Source organism: Thunnus maccoyii, chromosome 10 (genome assembly GCF_910596095.1).
Source record: "Thunnus maccoyii chromosome 10, fThuMac1.1, whole genome shotgun sequence".
NCBI lineage: Eukaryota > Metazoa > Chordata > Actinopteri > Scombriformes > Scombridae > Thunnus > Thunnus maccoyii.
The window spans coordinates 19,029,861-19,047,956 of NC_056542.1; the positions used below are offsets into that span (position 1 = coordinate 19,029,861).

At 40.0% G+C, this 18,096-nt stretch overlaps 3 protein-coding genes across 17 annotated transcripts in view; 1 reads left to right on the forward strand and 2 right to left on the reverse strand.

Moving 5' to 3' along the window:
- LOC121905451 (IgGFc-binding protein) overlaps window positions 1–2,868 on the reverse strand; it is a 35,119-nt gene extending 32,251 nt beyond the window's left edge. The window contains exons 1-3 of the mRNA XM_042423681.1: window positions 2,655–2,868; window positions 466–1,614; window positions 20–354 (exon numbers count right to left, since the gene is read on the reverse strand). Coding sequence (XP_042279615.1) covers window positions 20–354; window positions 466–1,614; window positions 2,655–2,697 — 1,527 coding nt within the window. The 5' untranslated portion in view covers window positions 2,698–2,868. The remainder of the gene's footprint in view (window positions 1–19; window positions 355–465; window positions 1,615–2,654) is intronic.
- Window positions 1,942–14,349, forward strand: si:dkey-262k9.2. Of its 15 annotated transcripts, XM_042424050.1 has the most exons (9): window positions 2,915–3,012; window positions 3,174–3,225; window positions 7,532–7,589; window positions 8,028–8,063; window positions 9,054–9,089; window positions 9,897–9,971; window positions 10,169–10,237; window positions 10,439–10,481; window positions 11,786–14,349. In XM_042424050.1, the coding sequence occupies exons 1-9, from the start codon at window positions 3,005–3,007 to the stop codon at window positions 11,829–11,831; spliced, it is 423 nt and encodes a 140-aa protein (XP_042279984.1). In that variant the 5' UTR covers window positions 2,915–3,004; the 3' UTR covers window positions 11,832–14,349. The 15 variants fall into 15 exon arrangements, with proteins under 15 accessions (XP_042279989.1, XP_042279993.1, XP_042279984.1 ...); XM_042424055.1 differs by lacking the exons at window positions 2,915–3,012; window positions 3,174–3,225 and adding an exon at window positions 1,942–2,038 and having other exon boundaries at window positions 7,535–7,589; XM_042424059.1 differs by lacking the exons at window positions 2,915–3,012; window positions 3,174–3,225 and adding an exon at window positions 1,961–2,038.
- Window positions 14,350–14,825: 476 nt separating this feature from the next.
- fxyd5 (FXYD domain containing ion transport regulator 5) overlaps window positions 14,826–18,096 on the reverse strand; it is a 6,150-nt gene continuing 2,879 nt past the window's right edge. The window contains exons 3-10 of the mRNA XM_042424046.1: window positions 17,494–17,589; window positions 17,049–17,186; window positions 16,897–16,947; window positions 16,273–16,347; window positions 15,833–15,862; window positions 15,664–15,738; window positions 15,516–15,561; window positions 14,826–15,018 (exon numbers count right to left, since the gene is read on the reverse strand). Coding sequence (XP_042279980.1) covers window positions 14,994–15,018; window positions 15,516–15,561; window positions 15,664–15,738; window positions 15,833–15,862; window positions 16,273–16,347; window positions 16,897–16,947; window positions 17,049–17,186; window positions 17,494–17,589 — 536 coding nt within the window. The 3' untranslated portion in view covers window positions 14,826–14,993. The remainder of the gene's footprint in view (window positions 15,019–15,515; window positions 15,562–15,663; window positions 15,739–15,832; window positions 15,863–16,272; window positions 16,348–16,896; window positions 16,948–17,048; window positions 17,187–17,493; window positions 17,590–18,096) is intronic.

The following is an 18,096-nucleotide window of genomic DNA, read 5'->3' on the forward strand; positions in this document are numbered from 1 at the left end:
TTAGGTTCAGTACTCTTACCCTAATATGATTTTTTTCTTCTTTAACTATGGAGATATTAAAACCTTGGATGCTTATCTGCACTGTGTGAATGGTGGAGATAGTGGCACTGTTCATATATGCTCTGGCTATATTAATCTGTAGTGGAACAGAGGCATTTAAGCCTGGACAGGTAGTCTGAACTAAGGTGTAGTTACAGTTTCCCAGTAGGACAAAATCTCTTCCGTCAAAAGTGCGATAGTAAGAGTCACCCCACGCAGAGCATATTTTAGTTTTCAAAGAGCATAGTGGTTTCGCATTTTTGATAGAGCACTTTTGTTTCTGACCACAGTGCAATTCCTCACAAGAAGCTGCATCTGGGGGACACAACAAAAACAATAACACCGAGAAGTTAATTATACATTTTAGATTAGCAATGTAACCAAATGCTTAAAAAAAACAACAACAAAAAACAAAACAAAACATACTTTTCTCACACACTGCTGGATACAATTGTTTGTTCATGGTATTCAGATAGTGTCCCACATCTGTGTAAGGAGAACTGGGCTCTGTATTATCAGGCAGCTGAGCAAAGTTGGGCTCTTGGGAGAATGTAACATTAGACTTAAAATCTCCTGTGTGAGTACTGTTATCTTGCCACTCACTCATATCACCTGAATCAAACATTGGTACAGTCTGGCAGATATCATCTACAGACAGCAGTGCTGTTAGAGTTGAAGAACGCTGTTCATTGTCAAGTCTAAAGTAAATAAGTTGAAGGGGATTGTCACTAGTAATGTGGATTTTATCTGAGGTCACAACTGCGATGATCTTCATAACACTGCCAACAAGAGACACGTTCTTTCGCTCAGTGCTGGTGGTGATGTCCAGATCTGAGTTGATAGTAGCTATTGCCAAGAGGAAACTGGAACTCATTCCTGTGTTTACCCAAGGAGGGATAACATAATCAAACCTCCAGTGAGAGACTGGTTTCAGTTCAGCAAATCCATACAAGCAATCCCCTGGTGTGTGTTTGGAGCAGGTAAAACCCACCACAACACCCACAGCTTCTTGGGAGTTTAACTCTGAGCCAGAGAGACTGGAGTTACTCTGGAGATGAAAACTCTGCAGTGCCCCTAAATGCAACGTAAGGACACTTCCCTTGGGGTACACATTGCCTTCAAAGACCACGTCCCCTGAGAGGAATATGTCTGCTGATGTCTCGTGGTCTGAACTGGTGATCACCATCTGGCTGACAGCAGTGTGGTTGGGGAAGTTTGGAGTGATAGGATAGTAGCAGGTCCCCCAGGACGACACATCATGAAGGAGGCTATGCTCACAGCCAGTCTGGGTGCAGAATGAGGCAAGGACTGTAACAGGCCATATAGCGTTCACACTGAGGAGGCAGGTGGAGTGAGCATTGGCCATTCCCACAGATGAGGGCAGGTGAATAGTCTTTGACTGGCTAGCAGAGAGAAAGATGTGTTGCACAAAGCTGCTTTCCAGAACCTTCACAGTGACTGAGGTCCAAACATCGGAGGCTGTGACAGTTACTTGATGGCTAACATTTGCTGTTGGGTCATTATGAGGGGGAAACATCATGAGAAACTTCCTACCAGGACTGGCCCCAGACAGGCCTGCAGAGAGAGAGAATATAAAATTGAGTTACTGTTTAATCAATATAAAACGTCTGAACATGCATATAGACTGAACACTAACATGATTATGTTAAAGATGAACTACTCTGAGAGCGGTTGATGATTTTTATGAGTGTAAACAATACACCAGCAGTAAAGTGATTACATCTATCCACTGTGAGCGGAGTTATAAAGTTTCCCAATAGGCGCAGTGAGTCTGCTCGGGTAATAGAGATAAGACTTGTGGTATCAGGTTTCAACCAGCTCAGCAGCCAATGACGAACATCCTAGTTCCTGACTGAGTACACCTGTATTAACGTGCACACTCACTCTGGCAGTTTCCATGATAACAAGAATCTTGGCGTGGGAGCAACAGCATACCAGCAGTGTATAGAGAGAATTCTGAACAACAGCTTATTTAAACGTAAGTAGCCAACATTTTAAATGAATATGGGGTTACTTGCATAAAACTATTGTATTATTTCCTACACATTGATCTATTAGCACAAGCTTATATGATAGCCTGTGGATTGTCACTGCCAATAGTAGTAAAAGCTAAAATAAAACAGAAGCAAAACGATCATACATTTTTCTTTAACTCATAGCAAAAGCATTGTGACAAAAAGACAAACAATTTTTGAGGTGTGTTCCATATTTGAATGCAGTGATGCCTGCTAATCACCTCCCAATGCAGAGAAAAGAAAGATTTTAAGACACCAATTACTGACCGCAATTCCTTTTTAAAGTGCACAGATTAGTTTTTGTTGTCCCAGGGGCTGAGACATAGCCACACCCCATTCATCACTCAAAACCAGACAAATAGAAGTAGTCAAAGTAGACATAAGAACTGTTGAGATTTGAGTGTTGCAGGTGAGAGAGAAATAACCGAATGGAAATATGCTGCAAATATAGCCAAGTCATTGAGAGGTCAATAATGCCTGAGTGAAGAATGAATTGATTCTGATGTTTGTGCAAACGACCTTTGAATCTAGGGTAAGTACAGCCCAACACGTACAAACAATAGCCTATAAACCACTTACCAAGTCCCAAGAGGCACACCTGGAGCACCAGTACAAACTGCATTACTGCACTTAAAAAAGAAAACTTACATGAATGGAGCAACTACAGTAGCCTATATTGATTCTGTTTTCTCATGCACTCGAGATATTTTTACGCTATTTGCATGCCTGGGAAGACACCAAACAGCAAAATCTACTGATGGGAAAACAGACTACCAGGCAAATGGCCAATTAGCACACCTGTGGTTGCTAGGCAGACATGAGCCTCTTTATCAGTTCACGTTGACGTCATCGGGCTGCAAATGCCAGCTGAACCTCACTAATTACCACAGCTACAGTGGCACTTATAATTTTGAAATGTATAACTGGATATGGCCAGGTAGCTACGTTTTTTCTATCTCAGGATGCAACTTGTTTATAACTAGTCTGTAAAAATGCACCAGTCATCGATCATTACTCAGCTTTTCCGGAAATTGTGGCTAGTTACGGCTTATTTCACCGCTTTGTGTTATTCATGACTAACGCTATTGTGTCTTATAGTCGTTTTCAGGAAACTGCCTGTGACAGCGGTTTTGATAACAGAATCAGAGAGGTATTTTCCACTGTTGCCAAATTTTGACTGAGATGCAAACATAGAAGGGGCAGTTCAGCGAAAAATGAGGTGGCTGTGAATCCCCTTTGTGGATGAGAATGAATTTGCCCTTAACTTGGCCTGCGCAGCAGCAGTAGACAGCTTTTCCTGTTAACGAGTCGGCTCTGCTGAGGCTCGTTTGATCGACTGGTGCACAGCTGCGGTGAGTGCGTCAAGTTTAAGGGCACAGACGACGAGATAGAGAGAGAGAGAGAGACATAAGGATATGATTTCAAAACTTTAATTTCCACAAACGGAGGAGGTGTTGGTAGGTTATTGGTTGATATTTTAAATGTTGCCAGTAATTAGACTGTAAGAAAACAAAACAAAACAAAACATAGCAACAGCATAGACTATTACTAATAGACATATTTGTAGGCTAATGAGCGTCTTCCTGTAGTATGCAGCGCAACTTTTTCATGCTGTTTCTGTTTTTCTTGCCTCCTCCGTGGAGTTCAGCAAAGTTCACGGCAGTTGTTTATTACCTGTATCATTGTCATTGAGTGTAACTAAATAAACTCAAGGAGAGGCGTTTCAGCTCTTAACAACAGCAGTCCTGTTTGTCATACAGTGAGCCAGTGTGACAGTAACTTGATTTCATCCATTCAAATGTGCAGATTTCTTCCTTGAGGAAGCTGGTTACAAAAGGTGAGGGAGCTGTAAATTTAAAAAAAAAAAAAAAAGATTTGGCACACTGCAGCAACCTCTTATCTCACTTCCTGTGTGTGTGTGTGTGTATGTGTGGAAGTGTGTGGAAGTGTATAAGGTTGAAATTTCATTCACATGTGCTCTTTAGTGGCTCTGTGACCTAAATATTATCTCTTGTGTTTTTTCCGCTGTTATTAATCAAGCTGATTCCCCAAAGGGTGTCAGAGGGTAGGCTGGAGCACCTGATCTTTGTTGAACCATTTACATCTTTTGTTTTAAGTTTTTTTTAAAAACATTTTGTTTTGCTTGTTTCTCAGAGGTATGATGAGGCTGCATTTCAGAGTGACTACATTGCTAAAAACCCTCAGTGTGACTGGGATAGGTCTTGTGATAGTGTTGTTAACATAACAAAGAACAACAGCTTTGTCTCCATCTGATAAAAAGTAAACCTGAGGTGTACGTGCCCAGAGTACTGCAGGTCCACACTCTGGTTGTTGCTGTTGTGGTCATGGCAGAGGCTGTGCACCCATCGGATCATGTCTATTCATTCTGGTGTGTGGTTTTATATTTTTACACACACACACACACACACACACACACACACACACACACACACACACACACACACACACGTGGAGAGAGAGAGAGAGAGAGAGAGAGAGAGAAAGGGGTGGGGGGCAGGCAAATACAGGATATCTGTCTCCAAGACGGCTATCTTATTCAAAAGCACTCATATCCTCTTAGTAATACTACAGTGGCCTTACTGGCCTAACACTCAACAAGTCATCCACAAACCACGTTTCTACTGGAAATAACTGCTCACTTTTCAGACTCTTGGGTATCAATGGCGGATTGCTCACTGGTATGCATGGCACCAACCAAGGTATTGTGGGTTTTGCTTTATTTTATTTATTTCATCATTAGTTTCTTTGTTACTTTATTTGTGGTCCAGTAGCATAGCAGAGTATGTTGTGTTAGAGATATGGGGGGAAAAAAAAAGAATTTGCATCAAGCTCACTTAGATAAACAGCTTCTGTAGAGACGGCAGAGTCGAGTAAACATTTCAATAAGAATATTTTCTCTCCTCACTGAACCAGAGTAAGCTACCACTTTTATAAAATTGAATGGCAATGAACAATGACAAAACAGTATAACAATAACAAATGATGCTTTCCTTCCTTTTCTCACTCTTTTTCCTCGTTCTTGCGCTGTTTTTGTTTTGACACATCTTAACAATAATCATGAAAGTTTTTCTTTGCTATCTTCTCTCCCTTTTCTTTCCATTCTCCTTGCTAGCATTTGTTTCCATATGAACTCTCTAGGCTACAGTAATTCTGATATCTGCACACATTAGTGATTGTTATCACTCGGTGTCAAAGTCTTGTCAGCGGTGCACAATGGTTGAGCAGAGGGCTGTTATCTGTGTGAGCAGATAAGAAAGAGATAGTCAGTGTTTCTACATGTAGTTTTGTTTATGCACTGAACCCCTGTTTGTGTGTGTATTTTATTGATATAGATTGTACTAGGTGTGTTGGAAGGAGTGGAAAATGTCCAAATTAAACCTGGTGAACAAGAATGAGGTGTTCTGTGGGCTGGTCTGGTCAGACAGGTATGAGGTTCAGGGTTAATCATGTCAGCGGAAAACTGCAATGGGGAACATGAAACAAAAACAAGAGATATTCACCCTCAAGCAATATTACAGTATATGCCTTTCTTGCAGCACTGCACTCTTTTATAGATTTGTACATTTACCCTCTATGATCTTTGCATCTCTATCCTGAAGGCAGCTGGCATGTCTGCTTTATAAGCAAGCCGCTGGTTATTATACGTTGCAAATTGGGTCTGGTATTAAAGAGCAAATTCAATTGGCATTCAAATGTACAAGAATATATTACCCAATTTGAAAAATAATACAGGCGTCAGGAGCCATTTTGATACAGAGGCGGTGGACTGGGTTGATAAATATTTCCAAATTGGATCAGCTTATTATTTCACCCAAAGCAAGTCTGAAAAGCAAATTGGATACAGAAGGGGATTTTATTTGCAGCTTCTTAGGTTGTTTGCATTTGGAGATTTACTGCAGCTATTCAAGAGGCCAGAACAGCCCACACTACACTCCCTCTCCAATCAGCCTCAGTTGTGTGATTAATATCTTTTTCCAATATAGTCAACCAAAATAGTTCATGATACTGTTCTGCTAATTTAGCATGAAGATAATCTTGTTGTGGATTGGGTTGCACCCGTCGCTGTGCCGCCCTACAGGGTGGACATTTGTCTTGCATGAAATTTTGTAGACACCAACTACCATGGCAGCATTTATTGGATTACAGTATATGCCCTGATTTCCTGATGTCCAGGTATTTTTCAAAACTTAACTGAAAGAATGAACTGATGTTGACTAGTCTTCTATCTTTATTCTAAACACCTGCGTCTTTCTTTTTCACTTCCATTCACCAGATATGGTCATCGGAATGTACTTGCCATACGCGGGGCATAATTCTCTTCCTTTAATTGTAGTAATGAGAAGGGAACTATAAGTGCAAAACTGCCATGTGGGGGTGTATGGTGGATGTTTAGAGGTTTGCTACTGTCCATTAGAGCCCTATTTAATAATCTGGTCAACTCAGTTCTTTCCACATAGTCATTAACTATGAAGGAAACAAGGACACAATGGGCATGGGTAACAATGCAGAGGCGCATACAGCATAACATATGGCACAAAGTTTAATAGGAGAGTTCACTCTGTACAACAGTATCAAACACAGCATGAGTGAGTATTGCTTCCTGATCCCATGCAAACATCAATGGCTAAATCTGACCAGCGAGGCTTAATCCGGGACTTCCACTGGAGGAGAGATCAGATTCCCATGTTTTCCCATTTAAAAATATCGTTGCATTGTGTTGGATACAGCTGGGGCTTTGTTTGGCAGGATAAGAACATCCGAGGCCTGTGCCATGAGGAAGTTGTGAGATTTCTTCTTAAGAAACAAACAAAAAAAAGAAATCATGGCCAAAGTGTATCAGTTGGTATCTGTCCTATGACACATTTGGCAGGTAAGTATTTGTTCAGGCTTATACCTTTTTATAAGCCTAGTATTTAGTATTATGTAGAGAGATACAACAAACAAAACAGAATTGATTGCTTTGATTTGTTTTTCCTTCACCAGTGGGAATCATTGGACTTTTTTTGTTACACAGCACTTGGCATGGCACTCAGGCTTTGCATAGGGAGGGGAAAATGTTGAATGGACACTTGTTGGCAGCTGACTGTGACAGAATTGTCAGTAAAGTGTTTTTTTTTTTGCTGAGCACTGTGGGAAATAAGGTTCTCATTTGCTGACCCTCTTACCAGCACCCACTTCAGACTACAATCTAGATACACATGCATACTTTAAAACCGGTCAAAATGGTACAAGGACTGGTTAGTTTGGAATTTGTAGTTTTCCGCTTACTGGTTATACGTGATCCAGAAACTGAAAACACCAGACAAGATACAATAATAGACACTGTTGCTGCTTTCCATCACACTACTTCTAAACCAAAAACACCAAGATTTCACACACATCAATGGCTGAATATTAATAGCAGATATTTTTAACTTGGGTTTCTTTTCCCCCAGCAGCATTTGAAGATGATGCGATTGCTGTTCCTGTGTCTGCTGCTGCCAGCTGCTACTGGTATGTTCTCATCTCTGTGACGCTTTCAGGTGATAAACATCTAATCAGGCTCCATGCATCCCTGTGCCGGCATGTTTTCCTCACCTACTTACGTATGTGTAGTGTCTGTAGTGTGTGCAACAGGATTAATGTATGCACCTACTTTTGAATTATATAGCAACATGACAGTATGATACAGTGATAGAAACAGTGTTCACACATATAAGTATAACATTATATAAAGCCTAACATGTACAGAGAAATGACCAGATTTCACCAAATGTACTTAATACAATGACCAAGTACAGTCGATTTACTGTAGTCCACCTACTTCTTCTTCTATGTAAACATCATCTAAATGTTGCAGTGTTACAGAGCAAAACTATGATGAATAATAGCCTTTTAAAAAACTGTATTGTGAATTAATGTAGTGCCCTACTCTGTACCTCTTTATTACAGCTTTTTCAGAGGAGGGTGAGGGATCAGCAGTTGGAGGTACGTCATGCATCTTTGTCTGTAAAATGAAGAAAGACAGGAGCACTTGCCTTTTTTTTTTAAACCTGTGTTTAACTTTTATTAGTTATTCATAAGCTGGGCATTATTCAGTTGCCATGGCGCTATTCAAGACTATCAACAAGTAAACTGTAACAGGTTCTTCCCTAAAGTCAATTTAACACTAAAAAACAAGCAAAAAAAATATATTTATAATATTTATTAATCAGCTGGGAAACCACATCCATACTCAAAAACAAAGAATATGTTTTATTTGTTTGTTTTTACAGGAATTATCAGACTTATTTTCATTCTCAAGTTTCTACGTGTTCCTGGAACTGTTACTGTCAGTTCCAATATTTCAGCGTCAGCTTAGTGGGTCCTTTAGGCCACGTATTAACACTTGTCAAGGATCACACCAGACATGTTTGTGGACATGAACTAGTGAATTTCATGTCAAAGTGAATAACTTAAAAGCATGCTGTAGATCATAATACAGCATGACTGGACATGAAAATTAATGATGTCACCTTTCCCAGGTGTTTGAATCTCCACATTCCCACTCGCTTTACACATATACAAAACAGGAGCTGCTTGAAATAAGATGACTCACATTTACGGCTCAATGGTTTTACTTCCTCATTTAGAGTTTCGTTGTTTTACTCAAACTGGTCACATTTGTTTTCTTGTTTGCAGTTTTGCTATTACTTATAGTTTTGATCACTCATATATGGTTATGGTTTTCTGTCCACGATATTAATTTTTGACTATAGTTTTTCGTTTCTTTGCTCTCAGACCTTTTTGCCCTAAACTGACTTCATAAAACCCTCAATCAATAATGTTGCTAAAAGATTAAAGGCATTGTCTATATCTTGACTATTTCACAATAGAGAAAATCTTACACTTTTATACTATTTGCCAAAATGCTCACAACTGAGAAATATGCATTTCTGTGCTGTCTTTACAAGCATCTGTTCTCTCTTTATTTCACAGCTCTGGATGATGATGAGGATTTATTTGATCAAAAGGGTGAGTTTATTACCTCAGTTCCAGAGAATAGATAGGAGGGCAGTTGGACTTTGTAGTTTCTTCTCTCCCACAAACACTGTAATGGCAGCTGTCCAGAGGAGAGTATGTGAAGGTTATGGCCTTTGTAATTATTGTCAGTAAGTTAGCATTGTTATGGCCCCTGTTGGCTTTCCCTCCTCCCAACCATTACACGCTGAATGGAATCAATTAGCTCCCTGGAGGGGCCCTGTGGATTCTGCTGAAAGGCCAATGAACACGTCGACATCAGCCCCATCCTGCTGGTCAGCTAATCAACACTGGCATTCTCATTCTCTCTCCACGCCTCTCTCCGTCACTCCTCATCTTCGCTTTGATAGACGTTTGAATAGAATTACAGATCTGTTCAGACCAGGGCTGCAGCCAGCTGGTTCTTGGAGAAGGAGCCTCTCTGCAAAGACCTACAATTCCACTGATAAAGCCTCAACCTTCTCGATTCCTGTACACACAAGCATGTTTTTCATTGTCCTCAGCTACCTTTTGAATAACTCAAGTGACACAAAGTCAAAACAAGCCAACCAGCAGCCGGCTGTAGCTTCACATTTATCGTACAAACATTCAAGTGGTACTCACCTTCTCATCTTAATCTTGGCAAGAAAGTGAATAACTCTAAGAGCAATCACCATTCAAAAGCCATAATCAGAAGTTCGGCGGCACTGTTGTCTTGAGTCTGTAATAGAAGAGGTGTAGAAGTGTTCTGTGTGGGGAGGGTTGAGATATACATCTGTAATCAGCATAACTCATGTTAACTGTTTTCTTGCTCTCTTACAGTGGATTCAGGGATCCTCACCAAAGGTGATCCTGGCTCAGTTGTAGGTAAAACTACAGGCGCAGAAGACATGTCAGGTGAGAGTATTTTAATTATAAGCAGTGATATACAGTAAATGTACTGAAATATTTAAACACATAACAAGTGTTGAGGATTTTATACCATGTAGTTGTGCCTACGTACATTAATAATACCGTACACTGCTATCAACTTAACTCTCTTGGTACTGCTTGTTTAAAACACACCTAACAACCTCTCATATTTTGTCCTTTAGATCAGTTCACCCTGATTGTCACTGTTGTAGGTGTGACTGTGTTGACTCTTTCAGTTGCAGCTGTAGTCAGTAAGTATTCTGTGTTTTGTGCATAATTTAGTAAAATGTGAAGTGCCTGTTTCATTCCCACAATTGACAAATGCACTGCTGTAAAGTCCTTCAGTGCTTGAACAGAATCACTGTAGTCTTTGTGTGTGCCTTGTACAACTGTTAATACCTAAGCAAATATGAACTTTTCTCTTGTGACATTTTCCATTTTTTTTCTTGCAGCCATTATGTTAGTAAGACGCCACATGCACAATCGGCAGCAAGGGTAAGGTCCAATTTCTTCTCTCTCAAAGTTTAGATTTGATTTCTTTTTAACATTTGATTTATTTATTTACTTGAAGTTTTCATTTTAGTAGGCTTGGGTTTACTTCATTTTCACACTCAACTAGAGAAACAAATTTATTTTCCTCCTATGGCCTCTGTATGTACTGTATCAGTGTCTTACAGAGAAATGCATGCTCCACTTTACGCTAAGTCAGCCTGCAGGTGACAGAACCAGTCTGGTGGGTAACAGCCTTTCTGCTGCCTTGCCAATTTGCCCTACTTCATCCAACTCAGCAGCATCAAAACCAGAAAAAAAACACTCAGGTGGCAAAAGACAACCAACATCCACCCATCTGAGCCCGTCTGGACTTGTTCAGCAATTAGTATCATAGCCTGAGGCCCTCCACCGCCACCACTGAACACTCCCCACCTCTAACCCTTTCCATCTTAGCCATCAAACAATAGCCTTAAGACAGTGAGTGCTACTGGGTCTGTATGACCCAATGGGGACAGGACCTAACCTGTTCCAGAGCTTGCCTCATGATCCGAGACCTGAGTCTACGGCTACACTCAGGAATAAAACAACCCTGTAAACATGATCCTGGCGTCATGACAACAATCTGCCAACAGCGATCAGACAGCAGAACAGCCTAAACCAGTTAAACAGAGAGACTCTCTCTCTTCGCTCTTTGCCTCCCTTCCACACATTGCTGATTTAACTGCTGTTAGCTCTGGGATGGCTTTCTGCAGAGTAATCAGTTTCCTTTGTTCTAGGGGTGCAGTAATACATGACCTGCAGGTTGTGTCAGAAGGGTTGCAGAGTTCAAATTAGTCTCCAGAGATCTTTAAGTAGCAGGAGACCTGCCATTGTGGTGCAGACACCCAAGTCAATCTGAAAGGGTTAAATTCCTCCGCAGGATTACTGGCTGCCTCCCGGGGCTGCAGTCAGCTCTGTCAGTGTTTGGTGCTGACTGATCGCTCTGCTGAAAAGAGGCTTAATCACACAGCAACCTCTGGCTTGTTGGATCAACAGTGACTTGCCAGGTTTATAAGTCCCACCTGGGGATGAGCTGTGTTTTGAGGTGATGCAGTCACCGTGCACCTGTCAGATCCCTGCAGCATGAAACAGGCGTGTGTTTCCTGGATTCAGACACTAAGGGATGTTTCTTGTGTCTTTCTGCTAAAAAACTGAGAAAGAGCCTAAAAATATCTTGAAGATGACACATTTTTGCCCTGTCTCACCTCATCTGTTTTCCCCCTTTCCCTGTATTCCCTTCCTGTGGCCTTTCCTCCCTTTCTCTTCAGGATTTACTCTGTGCCTACAGAGCAGGACCAGAAAGGGGCGGTCTAGTTCCTGGCAGAGCAGCAGTTCTATAACACGCAGGCAAGAGAGGAGCAATGCACTGGGCTATGTCATCCCCTACTCTTTAACTCAGGACAATTCTTTGCACAACCGCTGACTTCTCACCCTTCACTTTATTGCTCCTCGCTGCTACACAACTTCCTATCAATCCATATGCAATATGTTTTTTTTTTCCTCTGCTGTCATATACTTTTGTCTTTGTCCCACCCGTTTGTACTCCACATACACACAATTTAGCCCGGGACATTTGGAACACATTCAAACCTTCTAATTGGATTCTATTTGAGGAATCCAAATCAAAGCCAGTGAATATGGCTTAAAGCTTCTTTTGTTAAAGGGATAATTTAGCACAGCCAGAACTCCCCCTTTTTTACTACCTGAAACAAGAAATTATTCCCACCAGCTATGCAGTGAAACTGTATTTGCCTTTGATTCGGTACATGTGGAACAGACCCGTCTGTGTGAAATGGTGGCTGAGTGAGACAAACCATGCTAATCCACACTAAGCCAGCCCAGTGCTCACTTCATTCTCCTGTTCACTTGTCTGACATCTTCTGTTCCAGGCCCATTAGGGGTGTCAGGAGGCAGTGGAATAGGAAAATAAAAAACAGTTCCCTATCTTACCTCCAGTGTAAACAAAAAAAAAAGAAACAAGTGGAAAAAGCCAGTGTGAACACCCTCTTGCAAAGCAGCAAATTAATCGACCACCATGAATGATGATGTTTTCTTTTCCTCCTCTCTTTTTCATTTTGAAAGGCTTTCACTTTAACATCTTGCAGATTGTAAATAGCTCTTTGACTGCTGTATAGAGTTAGATTAATGCCTCACACACTGGTACAGAAAGGCCGGGTGTGTTAGGGATAAAATCCTGCGAATCAAATAAAGTGTAGGGGATGATTTGGAAAATATCAACAATGCCTTTGTTTCATTCATACAACACTTCATGGCTTCCCTGTTTTCATTTAAATGTGAAGGAAAGCTTTTATTCCAAGACGCCAAGGCACTGGTTGCCGTATTTGCTCCAATACATGGAGAAGAGCTTTCTGTGGCCAAGGTTAAAGGGGAGGAGGGGTATGATGCTCCTGTTAGGCATGACACTTTTTCACTTGTAGCTTAATGAGAAGCACTTATAATACTGTCAACAAACACTGGAAATGGCAACATGGGGTTAAACACTGGATTTGTCAAAGCAGAATCTCACTTTGCTTTTCCACTAAATCTTGTAGCTAATCTCACCACTGGGAGCAGGGCCTGGCTCCAATCCAGCTCGACTTGAGAGCAAAAACAATTGTATAGTCATGCCCTCATCAGGGTGCACAGTGCCTATAGCTCTGTGCTGAAGAAAATGATGCATCCCAGTTTATTTTAGCACAGAAAGTCAGCAAATGGGATTATTGACTGTGCATATGTTTTACTGGTCATATTTGAGACCTGTGTGTACAGTATGTGTTTCTCAAAAGCGTAGCATAGCCCAATAAGCCTTCAGTATGTGTCAGCATTTCAAAGGGAGGACAACTAGTCAAAAATTGCAGTAAAAAACATTTCAGTTTTTTATGTGTTTATCTATTCATATTTGCTTATATTCGCCATTTCTATTGGACAAACAAACCACAATGTAGATGAGTCTTCTCTTTGAATGCTTTTCCAAAATGTAGAGAGGAAACCAACTTGTGCAGAAATCTAAGGAGAAACACAGTATTTGGTCCATTGTGCCTCACACAGGTGGCCAAAGTCTACTCCATTATTCCTCCTGTATAGCCTCTCTGCTGTGACACTACTTGTGGAAATGTAATAAATATAGCCGTTGAGCATTTTTTCTTTTTCACCATGATGCATGAGGAAAATGTAAATGCTTCTCTTTTTTTTTAAAAAAATGGCTATTTTTTTCTGTCAAAGCATTGTCTGAGCTTACTCCATTGTTATATCTTTAAATTTATAATATATTTTATGTATTTACACATTTACTGAGCTATACATTTGCATTGTTTGTCTTCATGCCAAAATATTGTATTTGGCTAAGTGGTATTTTTATATGGTTGTTAAGTTTAAGGGTTTGATGTCTCTCCAAAGTGTGTGTAAAAAAAAAAAAATTGGCGAGTGGGAGTCTGTTATTTGCCAAAAATCTTTTATGTAAAATATTTGTATTTTTGTATTTTATTGCAACCAAAAAAATTGGATTTAATGTTAAGTACCTCTGTTCATATGCACTTGTATCCCGATTAAGCCATGTGTCTCATTTGTACCAATGACATCTACAATGTTTTTTTTCATTATATAAAAATTTACAAAATGATATAATACATGGCCATGTATCTCACAAGAAAACAATTGCAGTGGGTGACTATATCCTGTGTATCCCATTATTTTTCATTTCCAAAGCTGCAGTCTTCTTGATATTGTTCTGACAGCAATTACGACAATGAATACTACTGTATATTATGTAGCTGAACTCTGGATTGTGTTGATTTTACCAAATCTGTTGTAAATTTTTCCTGTTTTTCTCTGAGTTTGTTGTCTGCATCATTTTGATGCCATATGGATGCAAAGATAATGCGCCAGTGGATCTTGTTTAATCTAGGGCTTTACTCACTTACAAGCATAGAGCCACTAAGAGGCTTAGACACCCCTTACTAAACATCACGTTTTTGTTGAGATTGAGAGTGTAAAGAGCGTGCAGGAAGAGTAAGTGACCCAGCTTCATTTCTAGATCCTGATTTAAGTATTGTGTGAGTTTGTCAAATGTAGGAACTTATGGGGTTATTCTTCATAACCTTTAATAATAATCTTGGCTGTGAAACACTGCCTATGGCTATGTTATAAGATACAAAGGTCATTTGAAACAAGCCCGCTTCACAGCTGATGGTATGACTAAAATATGAATCATCTCTTCATTGTTTGCCAAGATAAATAATCACTTTACTATTTCAGTGCAGTTTTATCACGTACAGAAAGCAGGTGATGGCATAGCTTTTCACTCGTCAGTAGAATTCATGTTTTCTGTTTATTCAGTGTTTTTCAATGACATTGTTACTAAGCAGCATACAGTCATTCAATCAATTCATATTCACACAAAATGCGTGTTGACTGTGATGAACTCCAGGTTGGTTTTCTGCAACACTTTACTATTATCACTGCACGCATGCTCTCTCCTTATCCTTGGGCCACTTGATATGACCTAGAAAATAAACACAGACCATTAACAAGAATCACACATTATTCAAGCAATCAATTATAATTATCAAACATAATATATACCACAGTAAGGAGAACAAACAATTTGCACTTGTTGTGGTTGGTCTGATACAGTTCTGCCCTACAAATAGCTTAATCAGGATCTTTCTGATCTATTAATCATAAAAGAGATTTTAGTCAGCATTCTGTTGAGCTGTTATATGTCTAAAGTGACTGATTGTTTGCCATATATCATCCTGTAGCCTGTGGTATGAATTACTTAACCCATTCAACTGCAGTTTCCAACAGCATGGTATAAGAACAGCTATCCTTCATGCACAATGGGCTGTAATTTACTGTGGTCAAACATCACTTCTGTCAGTCTTAAATTATCCAGCTGTTGTGCTAATCATACACCTCTCAAAAAACTGCACAAATACAAAATCCGAGCTAGAATTAATGAAATTAAAGATTATGGCCGTAAACATCAGAAGTACTTACTTTGATGACTTCTTGCGACACTTGGGCGGCTTACACACTTTACCACCTACAGTGAGAAATGAAACAAGAGAGAGAAATGGTTGAATATAATTACTGCGGTTTACAAGAGATCACAAAGGACAAACATGTCTCTCAGAGTTATACTTACAGCTGATAATCATAATGCCCAGGATGAAGAGAATGGCTGCAATGCCCAGTCCAGCCTTGCGCAGGGACTTATAATCTAGACATATAAAACTCATATCAAACACTCAACCATAGATGCAACAAGTAAAAAAAAAACAAACAAAAAAAAACAGTCAAGAGGAGCTTCTTACCATAGCTGAAATCTTGGTCCCACTTTGGATCTATAACAGGTAAAAGTAGAAAGAAAAGTACTGAATTAAGTTTGACTGTTGAAGACAGGAAGCCTCTACAGGAAGAAAAAAGACAGAGGATCATCAGGGAACAACAGTCAGAGATGGCATGACAGATCTACTGGCCCCGCTGACATGCTGTTGATGGTGCATCAAAACCCTATCTATGGTAAGCCAGCACAGAACGAGCACACAATATCTTATCTCTTCTTGCATAAGGTACAATCAAGCATTAATCTGCTGGCAAGAGAGGAAGTGAGGTGCTCTATTCTACCAATCCGCCATGGGTTTTGTTTGGAAGACCGGGAATTGTGATACTGTCAGTCTGCCATGAGATAACAATAAAACCGCAATGCCTGTGGCATTTAAGGTAACTGTGGAGTAGGAAAATTTTTAGTTACCCCAGGCAACTGTTTGATGGCTCCCGTTTGTGGTGGTTTTCTTAGCTGTGGATGTGGTGGAGTTCACTGTGGATGCTGGAAAAAGAAACATTAGTTTCCCTGAATTCAATATTCATTAGGTTTAGTATTTGTTACACACAAGTTTATAATGTAAAAACATTATCTTATGTATTGGAACATTTTTTTTGACATACTGAATCCTTATCTTTGCCATGTGAGTCCATACATAACTGCTTCTCATTATATTCCAGGTTCATTCCTATATTTAACTAAATTTTTAATTGAATTTCTGAATATTTCAGTGGAATGACTCTCAGGGGACATTCAAGCTGACACTTTTTAAAGCATATCAGCGCTCTGACTCTAGTTCTCTCTCTGGTGTGGTGGAATACAGCAGAAATACTCCTCTGTATATCTCAACAAGGACAGGGAGTTTAACATTTTCTAATGACCTCATAATTAGTTTAAAGCTTTCTGTATTTTTGATGGGAAAGCTTACTGTAAGCCTTTGCTATTGGTGTGAGGGGATGTTATTTATACTGGAGTGCTCATGGTCTATCTACCAGCCAATAGCTCCACCAACTGGGTGCTCAAACATGTCACTGAGAGGGCGAAGATTGTTACCTGGAGTGGATGTGGGCTTTGTTTGTGAATTTGTTGTTCTCTCACTGGACACTAAATGAACAGAAATATAAAAATCACATCAGCTTAAATTAGAATGATTTAAATCTACATACAATTATGTTACATACAGCGCTAACATCACACCACACTACCTGTGGAGGGTGTAGTCTCTAATGTGGTGGTGTTGACTTTAACTGGGTTGCTGGTGTTCTGGTTTATGGTTTGTTCAGCAGGGGAAGTTCCCAGGGAGGCAACAACATCTCTGGTGACTCTGGTGTCCATTCTTCTTCCTGTTACACCAAGATGGCAACTGAATTATGAATTACAATGAAACTGAAAGATGTTTGACTTCTTCTAATACGATTAGATAGATAGATAGATAGATAGATAGATAGATAGATAGATAGATAGATAGATAGATAGATAGATAGATAGCTATTCTGTTTTATTACCATCATCTTTGTGACTTTACAGCAAGAGTACCGTGTTTAGGTCCTAACATGAATGATTATGGATGGTAACTGTAAAAAAACAAATTTGCCTGGAGACTCCAAAGGCTGCAAGTGGCATTTCTCAGAATATTCACAAGTATCATACCATTGGGAGTCGGAGCAGTGAGCATCGTTGCGCCTGCCGTACTGCTGCTCACAGTCTCCATTTGATCCACGGGTGTGGGAGTCTGAGCTCTTGACACTGCAGGGAAAAGACACATTTTAATCACCAAGTGCACAGCGAGTTCATAGTGAGGCCTAAATACAGTACACTTTACAGGAAGAACAAAGCACAGTGTTGTTTATTCCAGTGACTTTCTCAAACAAGGCTGTGATGTATTCCTGGCAGAGTCCAGACTTGAGAATGTGTCTGGCCATTGCAGGGGAGAGAGAGGCCTGCAGATGCACTGGGAGTATGTCACAGTAATAGTCTTGTGAGTGGGGCAGTGCGGCACAGCTACAAAGAAGTAGCTCTTACAAAACCTCCAGCTACAACAGAGCTTGATTGTTGTGTGAGACTACAGGACAGTGAGGCCGTTGTCTGTTTACTCACTCAGCACCTTCCAATTAGTGCTGAAGCTCTATAAAAGCTCTACTTTCTGCGGTTAATGCAGTGGTTTCAACTGCTTTAATGAACCTATAGTGTAAGAAGGGACTCGGGATAATGTTTCATAGTTAACTCCAATTTTTTTAATTTAAAAATTAAAAA